Raw genomic sequence first — 17,873 nt, forward strand, 5'->3', positions numbered from 1 at the left:
TTGTGTATGAGTTGTTGGAATGTTTATTGATGATGTGTCATATAATCCAGTGTGCTTTATAGTTTGTAAAAGTTTTTTTTTCTTTGGTGAATGCCAATGCTGTTCATATTAACTGGTGTTGGACAAGTCACATTCACAGAAAATAGTTTGTTTTTGTATACCAAACCTTTTGCCCTTACAGTAATATACAAATTGTGGCTGCCTCAGGAATAGGTCAAGTAAAATAATAATAATAATAGGCATTTGCCGGTACGATATTCTAACAGTATGATATCCTTAAGCCAAAATATCACGGTTTCACGGTATTACGGTATTGCAAAAAAGAACTTTTTTCCACTGAACATGATTTTTATTTTTCCAAAAGTTATTAGCGAATTGGAACATAAGTATAATGTTAAGTTAAATTACTCTAAATATCATTTTAATAAATACAGTCCTTTAAGTGAGCCTAAATCCACATCCACAGCTCAACATTATTGCCATCAGAACAAAAATAATTGAATTATTTTCCATAAAAAGCACGTGCGTCTGACTCGTATCATGCTTACATTATAGACACACTCTCTTTCACAACACAGTTGCCGGAGAGAAAAAAAAAACACCACGTTTTACCACTGCCAGACACACTAAACACGCTGGAGTTAACTGTCGTAGCTGATAGGAAACGTTCATGACAGTGTTTACTAACCCTAAATTTTGTATAAATGTGAAATCATATAGGAAGTATCAGCAGCCACGCTCCACAAACATGTTTTACATGTCGGTTGGCCCTTCTCCTATAAGCTGCGGCCGTCTGTAATTTTTCTCTAGCCGAAGTATTCCCATACCAGCGATTTCGTTTTCTCTTTTTGGGGGGAAAAAAGCTCAGCAGTTTCACCTCCTCCAGCAATTGTTTAGCACAGCTGACTCAATGACACTGAGCAACAAACGGTGGGGAGGGTTGAGCCTTGCAGCTGCAAGCGAGGGATTTCTCCATGCATTTTTGGGACATAAAAATTGCTAATACCTTAGGGACGGTATGACGGAAAATTTTCGCGGTTTTGAAACCTTGATGTTTTCAGACAACGGTATACCTTGAAACCGGTAATCGGCACATGTCTAAATAATACTAACAATGATAACAACAAAAGACAATGCTTCAAGAAGTTAATGTTTACCAGTTGCTTTTCCAGGTATGTCGGACATCATAGTCTGTGATGTTGTGTTTGTCCGCCTGCTCGTCAAGGAAGTCAAACATGTACTTAATGGCCAGCGGCAAGGCGCTCCCTCTGTGGGCTGTGCTGAATATGGTCTCAAAGAGATCATCCACAAACTTCTGTAATGTGCCCTGAATAGGAAGAAAAGTAAAGTGTCTGTGACGACAATGGAAGTGAAAAGGACAGTAAGTCACACCCAGAGGGTGGCATAGTTTTCCATAATATGAAGTTCACTTTTACGGACAGAGTTGTCATAAAACACTTCAACATGTTATTTGGGAGCATGACCAGTTCTTATGAGCTATTGCAATGACAATTCAGTCTTTATACGGACACAACCGGACGACCAGTTGAAGCTTCACATTAGCACAAAACTCAGTAGGCAATGTCAATATGCAAGGGTCTGGAACATATTGCTCGCGAATCATATCTGGCTCTTTTGATGAGCGCATCTGTCTCTCCGCTGACTTCAACGGGTCTTGTCATGACCTGAATGAGCTGTGATGAACTGCTCGTTTAATGACGTTGTTGATCTTGGACACTTCAAACATACAGTGTATCACAAAAGTGAGTACACCCCTCGCATTTCTGCAGATATTTACGTATATGGCGGAAAACACAGACAAGACTGAAAAAGCAGTTTCTGCTCTTGCACTCCTCTTTAAAAGAAACTGCTGTATTTTAAGCCAAAACAATTGTTGTGTTTGATAGAACAATATGTCTATATGCTGCCATAGCAGATTCATAGCACATTAAGCCACCAAACTACTTTTAATTTGTCCGTTTTACCCTGAAAACCCCCGTTTACAGACGTCGCGCAACTGCTTTTGTTTCAACCCAGCCATAAAACGAAGGTAATTAATCATATTTATTATTCAAAAATGTCCGTCATTTTTAGCTTAGAATTGTTCTTTGATGTCTAATTGATGTCGTTAAAAAAAAAAAAATAAAATAAAATACTTAAAAAAATTATTCACTCACATGTTTTAAAGTTTTAAACAAATGACGTCACAATGAAAATAATGGTGTCTGTAAAAAAAGTCACGGATATCTACCTCATACCTATAGCTTAATTGTATTTTTTTTGTTCCTGTCGCATTTTGTCTGATATATTATATGATAAATAAGCGATCCAGACAAAGAAAATTTGAAAAAAAAAAGTTTAAAAGGGTAAATATATGAAAAAAAAAATCTCGACCACCCCTTGATGTCTGCGATTTCTGCACCGTGACCCTTTTTATATGACCATGTTTCACCCATAAAATCCCCCAAAAATCCAGCTGTGGCCATTCACAGCTGTGTCTTGACACTCACTGATACATGCTACATGCAGTTTTTGGATCGAAACAAGGTAAGTATGCGATAAAATCTCGTTAAGTCATGCCGTCTGTAATTCTGCCCTCGCGTGCTCTCACCTCCAGATAGGGTTTTGCTGTTTAAAAGACTTTTTTAAAAAAAATTTTATTGCCCTCCTTATCAAAATTTTTCTTCCCCCAGAAAATTGAGATTTTAAGCTTTCCAATGATGTATCACACATGCATATCGGACAATTTTGAAATTTGGCAAATATGGGGCGTCTCAGGGCAGAACTTCAAGTCACCTGAGTGTTTTCCGCCATATTTTTTCATGGGACAACACTGACAAAATGACACTTTGACATAATGAAAAGTAGTCTGTGTGCCACTTATTTAATAGAGTTCATTTATTTTCCCGCAAAATAACTCAAAATATAGCCATTAATATCTAAACCCCTGGCAACAAAAGTGAGTACACCCTTTAGAAACTACGTACATCCCTAAATGTCCAAATTGAGTACTGCTTGTCATTTTCCCTCCAAAATGTCATGAGACTCGTTACAGGAATGCTGTCAGCATTGCTGCAGAGATTGAAGAGGTGGGGGTTCAGCCTGGTAGTGCTCAGACCAAACGCCGCACTCCACATCAAATTGGTGTGCATGGCTGTCACCCCAGGAGGAAGCCTCTTCTGAAGACGGTACACAAGAAAGCCAGCAAACAGTTTGCTGAAGACATGTCAACAAAGCACATGGATTACTGGAACCATGACCTATGGTCTGATGAGACGGGCGGGCTTTGCTTAGGAGCTCTTTGGCAAGAGAGCTCGTTAGCCTTCGCCCAACCTGCAGCAGAGCTGGCCCCTCCCAATTCAGTGCTAAGCAAATTGAAGTGTTTTAAAAAGCGTAGGGAAAAATTACCACGAAAATGAACTGTGTGGTACCCCAAGTCACACATGTACATGTTTAACTTTCATCTGGCACGACTTTTGGGCTGTCAAACTAGAGCCACTTCCAGGTGAGGAGTTGCAATAAACGGTTGCCCTGGAACGCTCCACAACTGTCCACTCCTAGCAAATGTTCGCAACGGCACACCATGTTTGTATTTGCAATTGGCCAAAAGGTGATCGCGCAATGCGAAAACTGATTTTAACGAGACACATTTTTAAATCACTAGTTCAGACATTTTCCTTCCTGCTTGTTAAATCAGTTTAGGAGAGCAGTGGAGTCTCAGCTTTGTGCGAAAAACCACGCGGAGCAACGATATTGTAACGACGTTTGGCCTTCACCATTGCGTTCTCAAGATTTATTTTAGTCACAACACGGCGACTGTTCGCAAAATCTTTCTCTATTTTTCACCTCTTAGCCAAGTGAAGTATTCAAGAACATTAGCCAAGTGAAGCATTCAATAACATCACGGAAATAACAGGGCCTCACATACAACTGTATGGCTCTCATGGGATTACATTTTTAAAATACAATACAGGTAGTCCCTGGGTTACGAACGAGTTACGTTCCTACGCTGGCGACCTAATCTGAATTTCCGCATAAATCGGAATTAACCCTTTAAAACTAACTATCCAAAAAGTCCAAAAGTATTTTTATTTTGTTTAACGATGGAGGATAGATACACTGAACTCTGATGGCGGTGGTGTTGGGTGTGGCTGGACTGTCGCCTTGGCTTCTATGACTGAGTAGGAGGAATAGGATATAGGACAGCTGCCCTCTCATTTGGCTCACATAAGGCTATAAGTTTTTTCAGCGAATATATGTTTGCGTATGCATTTGTAATTACCGTAATTTTCGCACTATAAGGCGCACCTGACTATAAACCGCCACCCACAAAATTTGACACAAAAACGACATTTGTTCATAGATAAGCCGCACTGGACTATAAGCAGTAGCTATCCTCACTGTATTATAGGATATTTACACCAAAAGATATCAACCAGTAACACTTTATTTGGCAGCGGCATCAGAAGACTGACTTAGCTCCAAAACTTCATTGCTTCAAGAAGCTTCATTTGGCCATCATTGTTCTCTTGGGGGAGACAGTAAACCTCTGCTGCCAGCTGCTGTCAACACTGTTGTCATCCAACATGTCTCCTAGCATGCATTGTAGCACTACAGATGTAAATAACAAAAGAAAATTCATGTTCTGTGCTAATTATTTCTTTAGTTACTGTTCTAATTGTTTCATTAATTGCTAATTATGGAATTTATTAACACTTTATTTGAAGGTGCCACCATCAGACTGTCATAAGACCATCATAATTATGACATGACACCCCCATGAGCATTAAATAATGCACAAATTATCCCCCTTTTGAATGGTTGTAAAAGATCCGAGCTGGACACAAATGGAGTTGCTGGATGACACTTAATGACACCTGTCATAAGCATTAATTAATGGCCATGATAATGTCATGTCATATTTATGACGTTCTCATGGCAGTTTTATGATGCCGCTGTCAAAAAACTGTTACCTATTAACCCAAATAAATCAACAAATAAGTCGCAGGATTTAAAATGAGGGAAAAAAGTAGCGGCTTATAGTCCGAAAATTACGGTAAATTTAGAGCAAGTTTTTGGAGTTATGTGGGTGGGAGCAATTTGCTACGAAAATTGTGAATTCGTCAGCATTCATAGCTTTTAAGCTATGACTTTTGCTAGGTAAATTAGGCTAATTTAATCAACTAAATTTACATTTTGATCTAAGGAGATACACGTTTGAACACCAACTGTTTTGTGCCAGACGGTTTATTGTTAAAATGTGTATGGCGGAAAACACTCAGGTGACTTGAAGTTCCGCTCTGAGATCCCCAAATTGGCCAAAGTCAAAACTGTCCTATATACATGCGTGATACATCATTGGAAAGCTTAAAAAATTTTGAACAGGAGGGCATTTAAAAAATAAATAAATAAATAAAAATAAATAGCAAAACCGTAACTGGAAGTGAGAGCACGCAGGAGCAGAATTAAAGACGCCATGATTTTAACGAGATATTATCCCGTACTTACCTTGTTTCGATCCAAAACTCCATGTAGCATGTATCATCGTGTGTCAAGGCACAGATGTGAATGGCCACAGCCGGATTTTTTTGAGATTTTATGGGTGAAGCATGGTAATATAAGAATGGTCGTGATGCAGAAATCGCAGACATCGAGGAGTGGTAGAGATTTTCTTTTTCATGTATTCAATTAGGCGATAGTTATTAGGTAGATATCCGTGACCTTTTTACAGACATCATTTTTTTCCAGTGTGACGTAATTTGCTTAAAATATTATTCTCTCGCATATTTTAAACTTTTAAAGTTTTTTTTTTTTTTTTTTAAACTATTCCTAAGCTAAAAATGACAGACATTTCGAATACCTACCTTCCTTTTATGCCTGGGTTGAAACAAAAGTGGTTGCGCGACATCTGTAAACAGGGGTTTCCAGGATAAAACGGACAAATTAAAAATAGTTCGGGGGCTTAATGTGCCATGAATCCGCTATGGCAGCATATAGACATATTGTTCTATCAAACACAACAGTTCCTTTGGCTTAAAATAGAACAGTTCATTTTAAAGAGGGGTGCAAGAGCAGAAACTGCTCTTTCAGACTTGTCTGTGTTTTCTGCTGTATCATTTTGGAGATAAATGTAAATATGTGTGCTACAGCTTTAAACATTTTCAAAAGTGAATGACGGAAATGCCTTGTTTGCTGTCTGTCAAGCTGAACAACTTGACGTTTAGTGAGGACAGAACACGTCAAGTTAATAAAGTTAAAAATAAGATATTGTGTGGTACAATAAGATACTGTTTACACAGCTTACAAAACAAACAAACAAACAAAAAAAACGACTGGCGACAATGGCGTCATAAAGTCCAAATTGCTTAAATCGGGTCCATCGTAACCAAGGGACTACCTGTATGTGGGTTTTAAGCCAGACAGATTGCCAACCATGTCATATTCTGGAGAATACATACTGTATACTAGAGATGTCCCGATCAATCGGGTCCGATCACGTCACTTTCAAAGTATCGGAATCGGCAAAAAAATATCGGACATGCCTTTTTTTGATATATATATTTTTTAAATAAATCGTTTTCTAATTGTATTTAACGTTACAGACATAACTCATCCAGAGTCTTTAGTTTTGGCTTAAGGTAGGGTTATCAAATTTGTCCCGATAATGGCGGTAATTATTTTTTTTTAAAATTGTAGCACGTTAAAATATTTAACGCAATTAATGCATGCCCACTCACGCATTGTCGCGCTCAATCTGAAGTGGCGCCGTTTTACCTATATAGAGAGCTAAAAGGCAGCGTAAAATGAGTAGAGTGAATTTTGGAAGCCTTTTTTTTAATTGGCAAAAGCCTTACAATCCCTATCCCTACAATTAGAGTTATCGTGGGAAGCAAGGTAGTACTTGATCTTTTTCTTAACACCCTATGTTATTTCCCAACGCAGAGAAGATATATCAATTGGTAACACTACGCACAGACATGGTTCCACCTTCCATCATGCATTTGGGCATGGCTACAGTATCATTTACTGAAAGCTCAACAAATACACTAGATGGCAATATTTAGTCACACTATACAAAGTCACATTTGTCCTTTGTGATCCCTCTCACAGAAAGAATGTTAATAATGTAAATGCCATCTTGAGGATTTATTGTCATAATAAACAAATACAGTACTTATGTACTGTATGTTGAATGTATATATTCGTCCGAGTTTTATTAATTTTTTTCTTAATGCATTGCCAAAATGTATATGATCGGGAACAATTATCGGGAATGATTGGAATCTAATCGGGAGCAAAAAAAAAAAAGCAATCGGATCGGGAAATATCGGGATCGGTAGATACTCAAACTAAAACGATCGGGATCGGATCGGGAGCAAGAAAACATGATCGGAACAACCCTACTGTATACAGAAAAAAATGAGTTATTTACAGGGAATTGCTTTGTTATAACTTCCATGATTCCATCATTTTTGGTCATGTACAAAGCTAAACATATGGTTCGTTAAGTCTAAAAAATGTATGCAACTTTGTTTTGGCAACTTTAAAGTAAAGCTCCATTTTTCCCCTCATATTTCTTTTTTGGAACACAAAATGAATAAAGCTTGAGGGAAAACTATGAATCAAAAGCCTCCCTCTTCCACAACAGAGCCAAATTTCACTGTTATACTCGAACAAAGGAATTGCACCAGTTTGTTTTAATGCAAGAAACTAAAAATTAAAACCAAAATCCTATTCCGCGTCGCTGTTTCTTACTTTTGTAGCTAAGAGCCTGGTCAGGTAGATCTCGGACACCATCTTACTGCCCCGGTCGCCCTCCCTCTGGTCCGAATGGTCGTGGTTCTTCACCAGATGCCACAATTTAGTTCCACTTTCCAGGTCAGGGGTGATCATGGGTGTTCGTGATCGAAGGCTGTCTGGACTACTTGCTGTTCTCAGCATGCTCTCTGTAACCACAAATGCAAGTACAAAGGGCATTATGGACCCTTCAGTCATTCTGGTTCATTTTTGTACTTCCCACAATATGCATAAAGGCTTGAAAGAGAATAAAAGGCTATTCCCTGATGGGTAACTTGAACTCCTCCCAAAAAGCATAGTGGTTTCGTTTCATCTTTTTATAGTATGGCACTCTCCCTTTCTTGTTGTCTGTCCTCTGTGTGTTTTATTATTCATGGCTAGGGTGTCAAAGTTGATTAGCGCTAAGCAAGGAGATGCGTATCTGCGACTGTTCTACTCAGAAAGACAGCAAGGGAGACGGAAATGGAGAGGTGAGGTGCACAGACGTGAGATGGCGATCTGCAGAGAATGCTGCTTATTCTGTATCGCAGCAAAAGATGGGGATAGATGAATGGGAATGCTGGAGATGAGCGAAAAATGTGTGTTAGAGAGGCAGGGGAGTGAGTGAAATTGAGAGTAATGGGAGGGCACAGGCTCAAAAAGAGATAGATGCTTGCTGGAGTGCTGTCTGTTGTTCTTTCTGTCAGCAGGTCACTAGTGGCTTTAATTCCAAACCCATCACGAGCCACATTTATCCAAAGCAACCTTCACTCTTCCCAGCAGCATATACAACTACCTCACACACTCATTAAATAGAAAATACATTTTACACGTGCACATTCTCACACCTGCTAGAACGGTTGTGACAAAATATCGAAATAGTGATAGGTCGTGGCACGTCCATCCACTCGTTGCAAGAATCAAGATATCGTTTTAAAAATGTCAAAGTGCCAATGCTTTAAAATAATAAAAAATAATGAACCAACAAGTTGCTACTAAAATCTTCCGTCATAATGTCTCCTTAACTCGATGGCTGCCATTGATGGCACTCGACGCCCAATCCTAATAAGACTTGGAAGTGCGACTGAACTAGAGCTGAAACGAGTACTCGAGCAACTCGAGTAACTCGAGTTTAAAAACTGATCCGAGTAATTTTATTCACCTCGAGTAATCGTTTATTTTGACAGCTCTAAGCATCACGTTTTGCTCGGACTACTTTTAATGCGGGACAACGCGCTGTCACGTGCGGAGAGGAAGAAGGGAAAAAAAAAAAATTACTGCAGCCGACAGCCGCCACAAACGACGCCGACGTTGCTAAATACTAGCCCGCACGATGCTACGTTGGTACAGGTAGCGTCTGATGCGTCTCATAGAGATCACATGTATGTTGAACTAGATGCGTAATGACAGACTCGGCCGCATCTGGGCAGCGTTAGTAAACAGCCGCCATCTTAAAGCAGTAGAGCACTAAGCGCTAATAAAGAGCGCTAAGCACTAATAAATAAGATTAACATTACTGTCGCTACTAGCTCACGTAACGTTAGCCCTGCGGAGGGCTAGGTTTCAAATAATTATGACCACTGTCGATGCGTGGCTAACGTGTCTTACATACAGGCTTTAACATAACATAGCATTGTGGAGTGATGAGGGTGTAAAATAAAAACTTAATCATGCTAACTATCAATTTTAGCTCAGTAGTCATTGCTGGATAAAACACCAAGTAGCACTGGTCCCTAATGTGTTCCAATACAGCCTGTATCATACATTTATTTTGAACACTGCAAAAACTCAAAATCCTATCAGGACTTACAGTTTGGACTAACTTAAAACTTAACTAGAACTTAAAAATGGCTTGACACAAAGAGAAATTCAATTGAAACACATGGGAAAAAAATCCTAACTTTTAAGTGATGTGTGTTAAGCATAACGGCATTTTTAGGTAAGATATATATATGTTTTAATAAGATCTAAAAGTTTTTTGAGTGAAAGCAGTGAATTAGTCTTTTTTTTTAATTCTAGGTACATCTGAGATGCAATTGTTGGCTGTTTTCAACAATATACATCGAAAATAAAGACATTGATTGACTGAAAATGGTTCAACATTAGATGAAATGTCTTGTTTTCTCATGTATATTATAATTTCTCTTCACCTAAAAATATATTTGTTTTATCCGATTACTCGATTAATCGATATAATTTTCAGTCGATTACTCGATTACTAAAATATTCGATAGCTGTAGCCCTACACTGAACGTTCGCTCATTCGAAACCAGAGCATTCACAGTCACGCTTTCCAATCTTTAGGGCATTCATCTTTCTGTTCATTTTAGGACATTTACAGGCCACTTTCTGTTAAGTTTGAGTCACTGCCCATTCATTTGTGAGATTTCCGGGTCACTTCCTGGTCTGTAACCCAAAATCAACAGGAAAGACCTATAAAATACCCCAAAATCAACAGTAAGTGACCCATAAAATGCCCCAAAATCAACGGGAAATCAACAGGTGATGACCTGAAATGGCTCAGAATTACTTCGTCGCCTGGCATTGGCTGCCACTGATTGCCATACACTAGGGCAGTACTTCTCAAATAGTGGGGTGCGCCCCCAAGGGGGCGCATGTGACCTCGGGGAACATGCTTTTTTTTTTTTTTTTTTTTTTTTTGCCGTACTGAAATAAAGTGTACTTGCACATCCACTCAGTGGGTGGCAGTGGCGCTCTCATTTTCAGAGTGCGCGCAGTATTTTTGAACTAAGGAAGAGCACTCAGCACACACAGAAAACAGATATGAAGAGCAGTGTGCCGCCGCCGTTTTCGAAAGCCGTTTTCCGACCGGACTCACTCACGCAGCGACCCACTGTCTTGTCCGGTTCTCACGTCGCCGCCCGAGAATTGTCATTTTCGGCTTGGGATCGTCACGACGACCGCCCTCACCTGCGGTTCTACCTCGGCCGCCGAGAATGCGCTTTTTTCGTGCCGTTTGCCTTTTAGCTTTGACTTTTAATACAGTGGGTGATGAGGAAAGACCACATTTTACTGTGTCTAAAAATAATTATAGCGGACAGCCAGAAGCCAAATCAATTAAGACGCCACTTAAAGACATTAGACCCCAATCTCATTGATAAGCCGCTTGATTGTTTTTCAGCGAAAACGTGCCGAATATTGCCAACTATCGTCCTGCTTTGTCAGTGTTATATCGGTAAACCAGTGAGCATTGTTAGCATGCTCATTGCAAAATAACTCCACACCATTGCAAAGGAGGTAATACTGTGAGCAGCAAAAATAAAAAGTGTCCTTTGACAGAAGGACACTTTTTTTCTTTTATTCAGGTTTTTGTTTTGGTCCATTTTTTTTGGCATATTATCCTCATGAGTGAATGTTTCTAATCAATTTTAATTTGTTATTATTTACTGATTTTATTACATTTTATTTTTCTGTATCAAATGGTCAAAAATGTACCTTGAGTGTATTTTTTACAGTTTGGATATGACTTTTTTTTAAACTCAGGCAAATTGATGCGCGTCAAGTCTTCTCTGTTACAAACAAAACAATGTTAATAAAGTTATACTTTACTATAAGTTGATCTATGTTACTTTTTTTCTTTATTAGAAAAACAGGACACAACGTTAGGCAGATGCGTATTTATAATAGTAATTTTATAGACAAATGATACTATTGACAGTGGCAGCAGAGTTTGGGGGGGGCGCGAAACATTTACGTCTTCCTTGGGGGGGTGTAACAGAAAATAATTGAGAAGCACTGCACTAGGGTGACCATATTTTGATTTCCAAAAAAGAGGACACTCAGCCCGGCCTCAAGATACTTGAATTTTACTCAAGTTCACTCAAAGATGCCTATATCACTTTAATATATTTAAAGTGCGCCCCCTCACTCTGGATGGAAAAATGCAGTTAAAAAAAATAAAAAATAAAATAATGACTTTTAAAAAAAATTGTATACCGTATTTTTCGGACTATAAGTCGCAGTTTTTTTCATACTTTGGCTGGGGGTGCGACTTATACTCAGGAGCGACTTATGTGTGAAATTATTAATACATTTTTATATCATTTCACATGTTATTTTGGTGTTTTGGAGTGAAACTGATGGTTTGCTAAACTTGTTCAAATGTTCTTTATGCTATAGTTATCTGAATAACTCTTAATAGCTATGTTACGTTAACATACTGGCCACGTTCGCATTTTGTTGTTCATGCATCATGTAACATTATCATACTGTACACTTATTCAGCATATTGTTCTATATTGTATTTTTTATTTTAAATTGCCTTTAAAGATGAAATATCTGTTCTATGTGCTGGATTTTATCAAGTATATTTCCCCCAAACATGCGACTTATACTCCAGTGCGACTTATATATGTTTTTTTCCTCTTCATTGAGCATTTTATGGCTGGTGCGACCTTATACTCATGTGCGACTTATAGTCCGAAAAATACGGTAAATGCAGACCCATAGAAATGTTGTCCAGTCAATACACATACACACAGTAGGCTATGTGCCAACTAAACATTTTTATAAATTACTATCACGACAATTCTCCTTGACAAATTGTTATTCCCATTTGATTGATATTCTCATTCAATGTTCTAGATTGCACAAAAACAATAACCGAAGTAAACAGACAAACTATTCAACCAGCATGTTTCCAAACGTAGCAGTTCAAAACTACGTTTCCAATAATGCCTAGCATGGTTTAGCTTACTGATAGCTAGATGTGGCAAAAATCAAACTTTGCTAGAAAAGTTTACAATCATCGGCAGCGCAACGATGCGACACAAAATGGGATTTTACAGTCAAAGCTCCGACAGAAGTCAACCCCCCCCCCCCAACACGCACATGCACTCACAGCTTCGACAGAAATACAACATGTCGACAACATGCTGCCTCTTCCAGCCCTTTCACAGGGAAGGGATATTCGACTTTTTTTTTTTTTTCGGCCAGCAGCAGCCACTGTAGCTTTCATTTTTTTGGATGAGTTTGGCTGTGCTTGTGGACAAAAGCGGTAGTGTTATACCTAAAGGAAGGTTCCATTTTTCTTTATTTTTGTTATTTCCTGACTAAGACATTTTTTCAGTTATATTTAATTTCTTTATTTAGACAGAAAATGTTGATTGGCAAATGTTTATTTTTTTTGTAGTTTTGTATAGTTTAGATATTATTAACAAGTTTGTATTGTGTATGTTATGTAATTAAATTGTGTTCAAATTAGGGCTGTCAAAATTATCACGTTAACGGGCGGTAATTAATTTTTTAAAATTAATGAAGTTAAAATATTTGACGCAATTAACGCACATGCCCCGCTCAAACAGATTAAAATTGTGCAATGTCCACTTGTTACTTGTGTTTTTTGGAGTTTTGTCGCCCTCTGCTGGCGCTTGGGTGCAAATGATTTTATGGGCTTAAGCACCCATGAGCATTGTGTAATTATTGACATCAACAATGGCGGGCTACTAGTTTATTTTTTGATTGAAAATTTTACAAATTTTATTAAAACGAAAACATTATGAGGGGTTTTAGTATAAAATTTCTATAACGTGTACTAACATTTATCTTTTAAGAACTACAAGTCTTCCTATCCATGGATCACTTTAACAGAATGTTAATAATGTTAATGCCATCATTTTGATTATAATAATTATTAATAAACAAATACAGTACTTACGTACCGTATGTTGAATGTATATATCCATCTTGTGTCTTATCTTTCCATTCCAACAATAACTTACAGAAAAAGTATGGCATATTTTATAGATGGTTTGAATTGCGATTAATTACGATTAATTAATTTTTAAGATGTAATTAACTCGATTAAAAATTTTAACCGTTTGACAGCCCTAGTTCAAATATTGCTCTTTAAATTTGCAAATAAAATCCAGACATTTATTCTGGAAGTATTCGGTTTTCTGGAAGGTTCGAATCGAACGGCGTATCACCTGAACCAATACATATGAAAGTAAGTATAATACAGATTTATTTTGCAAAGATCAATTAATTAGGTTCATATCACCCAATCTGTATGGTCTTATTAATGTACTTTCCCCAAAGTGTTCATGCAGGTTGTGCTGTTATATGGTCCCTACCAATGTTCAGACCAAACCTACACCCTTGTTTTACACAAAACTCCAAAAATGGGCGGGAAAAAAGTATTGGCACCCTCAGCCTAATACTTGGTAGCACAACTCATAGACAAAATAGCTGCGAACAACCGCTTCCGGTATCCATCAATGAGTTTCTTACAATGCTCTGCTGGAATTTTAGACCATTCTTTGGTCAACTGCTCCAGGTCTCTGAGATTTGAAGGCTGCCTTTTCCAAACTGCCATTTTCAAATCTCTCCACAGGTGTTCTATGGAATTCAGGTCTGGACTGATTGCTGGCCACTTTAGAAGTCTCCAGTGCTTTCTCCAAAACCATTTTCTAGTGCTTTTTGAAGTGTGTTTTGGGTCATTGTCCTGCTGGAAGACCCATGACCTCTGAGGGAGACCCAGTTTTTTCACACTGGGCACAACATTATGCTGCAAAATTAATTGGTGGTCTTCAGACGTCATAATGCCACGCACACGGTCAAGCAGTCCAGTGTCAGAGGCAGTAAAGCAACCCCAAAACATCAGGGAACCTCCGCCATGTTTGACTGTGGAAACAGTGTTTTTTTTTCTTGAAGTCCTCGTTTCTTTCCCCTGTAAACTCTTGTTGATACCTTTTCTCAAAAAGCTCTACGTTTGTCTCATCTGACCAGAGAACATTCTTCCAAAACGTTTTTGGCTTTTTTAGGCAAGTTTTGGCAAACTCCAACCTAGCTTTTGTATGCCTCTGGGTCAGAAGTGGGGTCTTCCTGGGTATCCTACCATAGAGTCCCTTTTCATTCAGTCGCCGACGGATAGCGCGGGTTAACACTGTTGTACCCTCGGACTGCAGGACAGCTTGAACTTGTTTGGATGTTAGTCGAGGTTCTTTATCCACCATCAGCACAATCTTTCGTTGAAATCTCTCGTCAATTTTTCTTTTTCTGTCCAAGTCTAAGCAACGGGTGGTTTTGATTACACAAATTAGAGTCATGATTTTTCAAAGGGTGCCAATACTTTTGTCCGGCCCATGTTTGGAGTTTTGTGTAAAATTACCGTATAATGATTCAATTTTCTTTCCCCATTCTCTTTTGTTTTTGTTTTTTTTTTTCATTGCAAGCAAAATAAATAAAGATATTACTGCCGAAGCATTTGCAATCATTTTCTGGGATAAATTGAGCATTATCTGACAGAATTGCAGGGGTGCCAATACTTTTGGTCAGTAGTGTAGAAGTGGGAGAGGTTCATTTGCTGCCATCCTCCCAGTTGAAATGGATTGGACATCTACTAGGGATAAATTTACAGCCAAACGATGAAGATAGCTTGTTTTTCTGTTCATTAGTTATTTTGTAGAATATCTTAAAATGATTTCCAAACCAATGTATCATAATCATTGTATCTCCATATCGTGAAATCGTTATCGAGAGCTTTGTATCGCAAATCGTATCGTATCGTGAGGTACCAAGAGGTTCCCACCCCGACCTGCTAGTGCGCATCATTTTATTCAAATTGTGAGTCAACATTCACTCTGGGATACTATGTTCTGATATACAGTGATATGAAAGTCGAACTACTGTAGTGTGAGATATTGATCTTGATTATTTGCATGAATGGTTCATACTATGACCATGGAGGTCAATCTGATGAGATAGTTTTTAGATGAGAAAATATTCCTGCCCTTATTCACATATCATCATTGTCCTCACCGCTAATGGGATAAAATATGAAATTATGATAATAGGTAATGACCTATTTTTCTGACAGTGTTCTTGTCTGTTGAAATGATTGTGGCAGAAAGTAGAGCATTCAATCCAGATATCACAACCCTTTACAAAATGTTTTTTTCCTGTGGATTTATTATTTTGCAGCTAATAATTATGGCATACACAGCACAATGTTACGTTTTCTATTTACTGTAATTTCAAGACATAAAAGTGCACCTGACTATAAGCCACACTTCCAAGAAATTCGCATAACCTAATAATAAAAAACAAAACAAAACAAACAAAAAAAAAAAACATACTGACTATAAGCCAGAGGTATCCATGTTTTATAGGATATTTACACAAGGAGATGTTACATAGAAATTTTTGAGTGGTCAAAAGTATCTTTATATTGAAAAACTTGAAGGGGAAGAAGTCCCTAAAAAAAAAAGTAAAAATCCCTACCATAGCATTCAACATACTCATAGCTCATGGTTGTCAATGCTAGCTAGCAAAATTTGGATATTCTTTCTTTGAAAATATGTTTAATCATACATTGTTAGACTTAAATTTTTCTTCTGGAGTGGCACAAGTCAGCATATGTACCTGAAATCAACTCGTTTTCTAACAATCAGAGGCAATGGAGCTATCACTAAACAAATGGTGCGTTTGGAGAACAGAATACCAATCGAGTGCGTGTGGATACCCATGGAAATCTCCACAGTGTTGTCTTAAATAATGGAACACTTATCCTAGGTTTACCCCTGTTTTTCAACGGGTGTGCCGTTATATGGTCAGGTGTGCCGCGAAAAATTATGCAATATCACTTTTTTTTTTTTTTTACATCGTCAGGCGGAGTTGCAGTAGGAAGGAAGGAAGGGGTAGGTAAAAGGTTGCGGTCGTGTGCAGATTAGCGAGGTATTGAGTGTGTCGCGTTCAAGAACTGCTCAGATTCCTAGCCATTAGCCACCTTATCCATATGTGATGATCAGCAATCCTCCCCCTGTGTGCAAGGTGGCTGATGGCTAGAAATTCAAGCAATTCTTGAACGCGACGCGAGCAGCTATCCAACAGCACCATGGCGATTATAGATCATGGACGTCGCCAAACGAAACAGCCTTCAAAAAAACAACAACAAAAACATGCGGTTCGCATTTATTTTACGTAAATATGTCAAAATATGATGCAAGTCTGTCAGTCAATATGGCGGCCGCTACATGTAAACAGAGCTATTCCGGTGAAAATTATTGTGAATAAATGCTTAAATCTCTGAATTCTTTATAGATATGGACGTAAAACAGTCTCGAATCTTGGTTAAAAGCAAAAAAAACATGCAGTTAGCATGTATTTTACGTAAATATGTCGAAGTACGATGCTAGTCTGTCAGTCAATGTGGCGGCCGCTACATGTAAAGAGAGCTTTTCTGGTGAAAATTCTTGTGAATAAATGCTTAAATCCCTGAATTCTTTATAGATATGGACAGACTACAGTCTTGATTCTTGGTTAAAAGCAAAAAAAAAAAAAAAAAGTGCATTTAGCATTTATTTTACGTAAATATGTCGAAGTACGATGCTAGTCTGTCAGTCAATGTGGTGGCCGCTTTATGTAAACAGAGCTATTCTGGTGAAAATTATTGTGAATAAATGCTTAAATCTGAATTCTTTATAGATATTGACGTAAAACAGTCTCGACTTTTGGTTAAAAAAAAAAAAAAAACGTACAATTAGCATTTATTTTACGTGAATATGTCGAAGCACGATGCTAGTCAGTCAATGTGGCGGCTGCCATATGTACACAGAGCTTTTCCGGTGAAATTTCTTGTGAATAAATGGTTAAATCCCTGAATTCTTTATAGATATGTATGCAAAACAGTCTCAATTCTTGGTTAGAAGAAAAAAAAATAGCATTTATTTTACGGAAATATGTCGACGCACAATGCTAGTCTGTTAGACAATGTGGCGGCAGCCTTACAACGGAGAGCATTTTATGTTGAAAATTAATATAATTATTAATTAATTAATTAATATAATAATTACCTTGAATCCTCAAACAAATCACTCATGAGACAATCCTTCCTGTTTGCATGCGGTACAGCTTTCGTACTTTTTTAACATAAATCCGGCGTTGGATCGCTGCATGTGTCGCTGTACATTTTCTGTTCAATTCTCACACTACTTTCTGTTGCCGACAAAACTTTTGTCTTGCCAAAATTTGACCTTTATGTCTTCATTCAGTGATAAATCTTTTTTCAGTGAAACAAATATATTTTTGTACATTCAACATCATTTGGGAGGGTCTTAGCTTTTATATGAGCCATT

At 38.0% G+C, this 17,873-nt stretch overlaps 1 protein-coding gene across 2 annotated transcripts in view; it reads right to left on the minus strand.

Annotated features, from left to right (window-relative positions):
* Positions 1-17,873, minus strand: part of LOC130907841 (plexin-A1-like) — a 599,840-nt gene that overhangs the window by 18,486 nt on the left and 563,481 nt on the right. For both annotated transcript variants that reach the window (XM_057823323.1, XM_057823332.1), the window contains exons 29-30: positions 7,756-7,946; positions 1,158-1,327 (exon numbers count right to left, since the gene is read on the minus strand). In XM_057823323.1, the coding sequence (XP_057679306.1) occupies positions 1,158-1,327; positions 7,756-7,946 (361 nt within the window). The remainder of the gene's footprint in view (positions 1-1,157; positions 1,328-7,755; positions 7,947-17,873) is intronic.

Source organism: Corythoichthys intestinalis, chromosome 2 (genome assembly GCF_030265065.1).
Source record: "Corythoichthys intestinalis isolate RoL2023-P3 chromosome 2, ASM3026506v1, whole genome shotgun sequence".
Classification (NCBI taxonomy): domain Eukaryota; kingdom Metazoa; phylum Chordata; class Actinopteri; order Syngnathiformes; family Syngnathidae; genus Corythoichthys; species Corythoichthys intestinalis.